General features: G+C 33.6%; 1 protein-coding gene across 1 annotated transcript in view; it reads right to left on the bottom strand.

Annotated features, from left to right (window-relative positions):
• Positions 1-4,411: 4,411 nt before the first annotated feature.
• The window catches only part of LOC117687312 (talin), a 105,171-nt gene continuing 102,140 nt past the window's right edge, over positions 4,412-7,442 (bottom strand). The window contains 2 exon segments of the mRNA XM_066078783.1: positions 4,412-5,467; positions 6,205-6,327. Of these exon segments, the coding sequence (XP_065934855.1) occupies positions 5,336-5,467; positions 6,205-6,327 (255 nt within the window). The 3' untranslated portion in view covers positions 4,412-5,335.

Here is a 7,442-nt window from a genome sequence, read left to right as displayed (position 1 = left end):
TTACATAACCGGCCAATAGAGGCTGTACATTACCAGTCAATAGAGACTTTACATAACCGGCCAATAGGGGCTGTACATTACCGGCCAATAGAGGCTGTACATTACCGGCCAATAGGGAGTGTACATTACTGGTCAATAGAGACTACATTATAAGTCAATAGAGACTATTCATTACCGGCCAATAGGGAGTGTACATTACTGGTCAATAGAGACTACATTATCAGTCAATAGAGACTATTCATTACCGGCCAATAGGGGCTGTACATTACCGGCCAATAGAGGCTGTACATTACCGGCCAATAGAGACTGTACATTACCGGCCAATAGAGGCTGTACATTACCGGCCAATAGAGACTGTACATTACCGGCCAATAGGGACTGTACATTACCGGCCAATAGAGGCTGTACATTACCGGCCAATAGAGGCTGTACATTACCAGACAACAGGGACTGTACATGACCGGCCAATAGAGACTGTACATTACCAGTCAATAGAGACTTTACATTACCAGTCAATAGAGACTGTACATTACCAGCTAATAGGGAGTGTACATTACTGGTCAATAGAGACTACATTATCAGTCAATAGAGACTAAACATTACCGGCCAGTAGAGACTGTACATTACCGGTCAATAAGGGCTGTATATTACCGGCAAATAGAGACTGTACATTACCGGCCAATAAGGACTGTATATTATCGACCAATAGGGACTGTACCTTCCCGGCCAGTAAGGGCTGTGCATTACTTGATAATAGGGACTGTATCTTACTGGCCAATAGGGGTTGTACATTACCGGTAACCGGGACTTTTTATTTGCTATGCATTTAAATGTAGAGAAAGAGATTTAAAAAAATAAATGATAAAAGCAGTTGTATAATTGGTAAACATTTCTCGTACAACACACCATGAACTAATTTTGTCACCAACAAAACAGTCGTGATTTTCTTTTAAACTTTAACTGATTTCATCATGTTAGATGTAAGATGATTAATTCCAAAGGTAACGTTAACATATAGGGAATCACTACTCTACAGTACGGACTGAATTGTTGTAGACTGTTTCAACTGAGTAGGAAATATACACTCTAACTGAATGCCTAGATTATTATCTATAGTATTATAGAAAACTTTTTTTTTTACAAAATAAGAAAAACCGTACATGTCTTACCTTTAGAACAGCGTTCTTAAAATAATTCCCATCGCTTGATATCAGGTACTAAAATATATATAACTGTCATAAAAGGTATGACTTTATAAGGTGTTGTTACTTAACAAAGCCGAGAACATAATGTTATTGTCTTCAATATGCCTCATACATATATTGCGGGCCGTTTTATTCAGAGCGAACCTTCATTGTTTTGTAGGGATTTATACAGTATAAAAGAGTATATAATGACTGGTGATTTAAAGGTAATTCAACAATACACGAACCACGGCCATTGATAGATTGAAGCTGATATGTAATATGACAACAATTATCCCCCACACACAGATATCTATTTATCAGCAGATGTTCTGCATTGAGATGGGTCCTGAGACTTACCGGGAATTAAAAAAAAAATCATGCGTTGAATATCGCAAACAAAAAACAAAACCTTAACGTAGGGTACATGTTTACATATAGTAAAACACTACAGTTCTCACTAATTATTGTAAACTTTGTTTTAATCATTAACCGCTTTTATCATGTGATGTGTTTCATTCCATAGAGTTAAACTTTACATACAGTGAAACACTGGATCACTGAACGTACTGTTGAAGACAGTTTCAGCTGAGAAAGTCAAAAACACTCTCTGTGAATGCTTAGACTACTACCTGAAATATCATAGGCCAATTTATATTAAAATGAGAAATTATACACGGCTGACCTTTTTAATAACTTTCCTAAAATCATTTTCATCGCTTGATATCAAGAACTGAAATATATAACTGTCTTAAAAGTATGACTTTATCACGCGTTGTTACTAAGTGTAGCCGAGAACATAATTTTCTTCTTTATGCCTCATACATATCTTGCAAGCCATTTTATTCAGAGCGAACGGTTATTGTTTTGTATAAGATTTAAACCCTTTAAAAGAGTATATGATGAATGGGTTTTAAAGGTAATTCAACAATACACGTGCCACGGGCATTGATAGATTGATGCTGATATGTAATATGCAGTAAGTATTCCATACACAGATTTTTTTTTCAGTCAGAAAAAATGGATCATCAGACTTATCGTGAATGTAAGATCAAGCGTTGTATGTCGCCAACAAAAATCAAATCCAACACAGTTAACGTCCGTGACATCGATGTCAATGGCTTTAATTCTGTGTGAAGTATACAATGAAATATAAAGTAAGATATAGCTACAACTAAACAGAGGAGAACTTAGGGTTAAGGAAACGTCTTTTCTGAGATAGTAAATGTTTGTGTTTTAACATTCACGTCATTGTTTTTGATGGATCTTTTTTCATACTTAACGGCTTAGTGTGTAGGTAATGAAACATTTTTTTTTTTGAAATTCTTTGCAAATTATTAAAATATTACTACCATTTATTATGTTTCCAAAGGAGAGGGTAAAAACCTTGTTTAACATAAGTTTTCTTTACGCAGCAAGAGTAAACAAATAGCACACGTCGGGTGTGGTCGGTCGGTAGAGAATGCTCACTTTTCCATGACACCTGATCTGACCTCTAATTTTTTTAAGAGGTCCGTGTTTTCGAAATTTCAAAATTTTTTAAACGGGGCAAGCTTCTGACAAATAAATTGATAAAACTAACTTATCAACATACTCAATTGAAGTCATCATTTCGGTCTATTGTCGATACAACTACCTGGACAACAAGTCTGCAAATCAACCAATGAAACAAGTTTTAGTTCTTTCTCTTCCTCCACGACTCTTGCACGACTATTCCTATTCTTCTTATTTTTGGCTTTTTTTTTTCTTGCAATAACAATCCTTAGATATCTGTAGACTAGACATGGCGGTCAGCGTGAAAGCTTCTGTAACAAAATCAAAATTTCAAGTTGTGATCAAAAGAAGAACAGATTGGTGGATGTTGCTTTATATATCATTACATAGAAATTTAACTTGCAAGCGCAACAATTCCAATAGAAACAGCCACCATAAAGACTTCTAGTAAATATGTCGCACGTCACGGGTTCAAGGACGGGGCCTGTTCATTGCAACCAATCAGAAACGACACTTCCCCAATTAACAGCCAATATGTGTTATTCAGCATCTAGAAGATAGAGGTAGGATCATGTGCCTAGAAGGAGTGAGCATCCTCTGCTGATCGGTCACACCCGCCGTGTGCTCTCTGTCGTAATCTGCACCTTCTCAATGTACAACTACATGTATTCAATCGAAGTGGATAACATCTTACATCTTAGACAAAAATGGTGGTCAAACTGAATGTGGTAATCCTTATTTGGTTGAATGATATGAATTATAATTTTGTTAACCAAAAATTATATGTTTGAAATTAAAAATTGAATATTTTTCTGGATGTTATCACTATAGAAGACTCGTATTAAAATTAAAGTAAAACAACTCCTGTGCTTAAATTTTGAAATATTTCATTATTTTAAAAATGCTTATATACTTTTATTGTTAATTTATAATTCTTATTTCATAAAGCAACCTTGACAGGACGTACATAGCCTTTTTCTCAGTGTTTGCGAAGGATCCCTCATAAAAATTTGAAATAATATAACGACATAACGACAAAATATAACGACATGCCACACTCTAGCTTGTGCTCCCGTATAAACATAATATGACCATTGTCTTAATTGATACTGATTCATAACCATCATCAATATCATATTTGAATAAAAAATGTTGGCAGATTTTATCAAAAAATATTTTTTCATACACAAAAACACCTTTCCATTATGATCGATTGAAATAGAAATTGCAATACAAAATACAAATGATTAAATACAAAAAAAAAATACAAATATCCTTATTGTTTTTAATAATTTTGATTTATTTTTTAATAACTCCAACTAATATAAGATTTTCATACAAATCACTATTAAGAAGTGAATCAGGTCCGCCATCCTTAAGGCATACAATAGTATATTTAATAATTCACAATATCTTTGCGTTTATTACGATGAATCAAAAAAATCGGTAATCTTTGAGAAACTTCTTATGTTAGCTTTACAGTGCAAGCATTGCTTGGTAAGTGTTAGCAAATCACGATTTATTTAATTCCATGCGACATATCATCGAACACGATCTAGAAAGGTAGAGTGTCGTGTTTTGAAGAAACGATTTCTTCTTTGCACTTTTTGTTTTTCTTACAGAAATGGATTCAGAATAAAAAGTTTAAACGTTTTTGAAATATTAAATCAAAAGAACTGTAAACGTTTTTGGAATATCAAATCAAAAGAACTTTAAAACTCGAAACCATCAATGATTTATTCCACATTAAAAATACAACAGACAATTGGACACAGATATTGACCACATAAAGGACATGAAAACAACAAGTGTTTCATAAATTTAAAGAACTGAACATTCATTTAAAACAGCATAGCATTAAGCAATGATTTTGTATAACAACACACATCAATGTTTCTTACGGTTTTATTTTAATTAAAAACTTATTTTCATGTAAAATGATAATTATGGACAAAGCAAACTTGTCTTGTTGTCTACGTGAACACAGACAATGAACATGCATGATAGAGTAGGCGGACAGGAGGGACTATATCGTCCTCAAAGCAGTGTTTATATCCTGGTCATGAAAGCAACCGTAAAAATAATGACTAATTAAACATAATTAATCAATCACATCTGTCAAAGAATTCATAAGCTTACATCACATAATCCTTGAGTTTGCAAAAATAGAGAAAAAGCCTTCTATTAATTAGTAGCTATGATTACATTATCACATACAATTAATGAGCTACATATTTGTCGTAAATGTTAACGTTATTACGTACATACACAATTAATATTCTACAGATTTTTCGTAAGTGTTATACTTTGTACAACATGTAGTAGCTATAATCTCTTTACCACATACAATAAGGACCTACACATTTGTGTAAATGTAAACGTTACGACATACAAGTAATGATCTACAGATTTGTCGTAAATGTAGTAATTTGAAAGCAACCAATCCGAAAATGTCGAAGATCCTGGTTAAAATTCCAATATTAACGTACACTTTTTCAAAAACTTTGTTAATATGTTTACTTCGGTGTACAAAGAAATTGATATTTCTGCTGTTATCTTTAAAATCTCTTAAACATTCTCTATAAAAAGTAAAAAATAATTTTTGATCATATTACATTTGGCACGATATGACGTAACAATGTCACGTTACGTTTGAGTCATATATTGCCCATTTCGACATTCCTTGTATTTCTGTGATCACGTGGTCTGTCTTTTCCCTCGCGGGGATTATTTTTACCATTGATATAATACGGTCCAGGGTTCTTCACGGGTCCTCTCGTTTTATCATTCTGTAAATCAAAGATATTTAGTTATGATATTTTGAAAAAAAGAATTATGTTGAACCACTTATTAAGTTTCTCGTCTTTTAATCGATTTGTTTGTATTTTGAACATTCTCAATATCCACATCTCCAAATTACTACACGATCTTTAGCGGGTTGTTATACTAATTTACACTTTAACAGATCATATATATCATGCAGCTATTGTATCAGTTTAAAGGAATACCGTTCTCTGTACATGTTTAAATTAATTCTTTCTTTGATTTGAAAAAGTACACGTGTCCTTATTTGTTTACTGTACAACTTACCCTTCATATATAGAGCACTCCTCTGTTTTAATCGTTTGTTTATATCCTTATATAATTACGCACCTGGTTTCTAATGTATAACTATACAGCTGACTATTCTAGAACGTTCTCCTTTATTGATTTGTTAATCACGCACATGTTTTCTAATGTATAACTATATAGCTGACTATTCTATAGAATGTTCCGTTTTATTGATTTGTTAATCACGCACCTGATTTCTGATGTATAACTATATAGCTGACTATTCTATAGAATGTTCCGTTTTATTGATTTGTTAATCACGCACCTGATTTCTGATGTATAACTATACAGCTGACTATTCTATAGAATGTTCCGTTTTATTGATTTGTTAATCACGCACCTGATTTCTGATGTATAACTATACAGCTGACTATTCTATAGAATGTACCGTTTTATTGATTTGTTAATCACGCACCTGTTTTCTGATCTTTTTGTGTTTGGGGTTTTCACTAGGAGTGTTTACAGAGCAGACTTTGATGAAGACACCCATTACAACCACCGCCCCCACGGCTATCAGCATTACACCCCACCAGTGTATCTGTAATAAAAAGCATACTTATACATAATGATCAACATCACATCCAACCAATGTACCTGTAAACAAAGCATACTTATACATGATAATCAATATCACATCCAACCAATGTACCTGTAAATAAAGCATTCGTATCCATGATAATCAACATCACATCCAACCAATGTACCTGTAAACAAAGCAATCTTATACATGATAATCAACATCACATCCAACCAATGTACCTGTAAACAAAGCAATCTTATACATGATAATCAACATCACATCCAACCAATGTACCTGTAAACAAAGCAATCTTATACATGATAATCAACATCACATCCAACCAATGAACCTGTAAACAAAGCATTCGTATCCATGATAATCAACATCGCATCAAACCAATGTACCTGTAAACAAAGCATACTTATCAATGACAATCAACATTACACACCCGAGTGAATCTAAAAACAAACCATACGTATACATTACACACCATCAGTGTACCTAAAAAAAAGCAAACTCCGATGCAGTCCCCCCCCCCCTCCCACTCCCTGTAAACACTTTTTTAAGACACATCCATGAAATTCATTACGAATCCCACCCGCGCAAAAGTGGGGTTTTTTATTATAAAATAAATTTTGACATGGTCCCTGTATGCACAGGTTTGCGGGAGTTATCGTTCTCTGCGCAATGCCTTGTGCAGTGTTTGCAGTTAAGTTTTGGCGCCATATATATGCAAGCTGTTCGGCGAGCAGCCCTTTTTTCTCCCACCAACCCAACCCAATTTTGCTTCCATTTAAAGTAGCATTATTTTGTGGCTGCACAGCCTTTTGTATGTTTGGTAATTTTTGTAATAGTGTGTGTGGGGTTTTTGAAACTATTATTTTTCTCATATCCTTTAATCATGTTTTACGTGTATATGCGTTTGATGTTTTTTTGTCAATAACTTTTACGCCACTTTGATTGCAGATTTATTTTCATTTAAATATGATGAATACTTTTTTTAAATTGAAGGCAATCACTTTTTGGACTACTTTCCCATTTCTTCAAGGAATATACTTCAATTTATTCTTAAAGAACATCCCCTTAAACAAATATGGGACAGGTAAAGAGATGCATATCAAATTCCAAACGAA

This window comes from Magallana gigas, chromosome 1 (genome assembly GCF_963853765.1).
Source record: "Magallana gigas chromosome 1, xbMagGiga1.1, whole genome shotgun sequence".
Classification (NCBI taxonomy): domain Eukaryota; kingdom Metazoa; phylum Mollusca; class Bivalvia; order Ostreida; family Ostreidae; genus Magallana; species Magallana gigas.
This window is presented reverse-complemented; position numbering and strand designations above follow the sequence as displayed.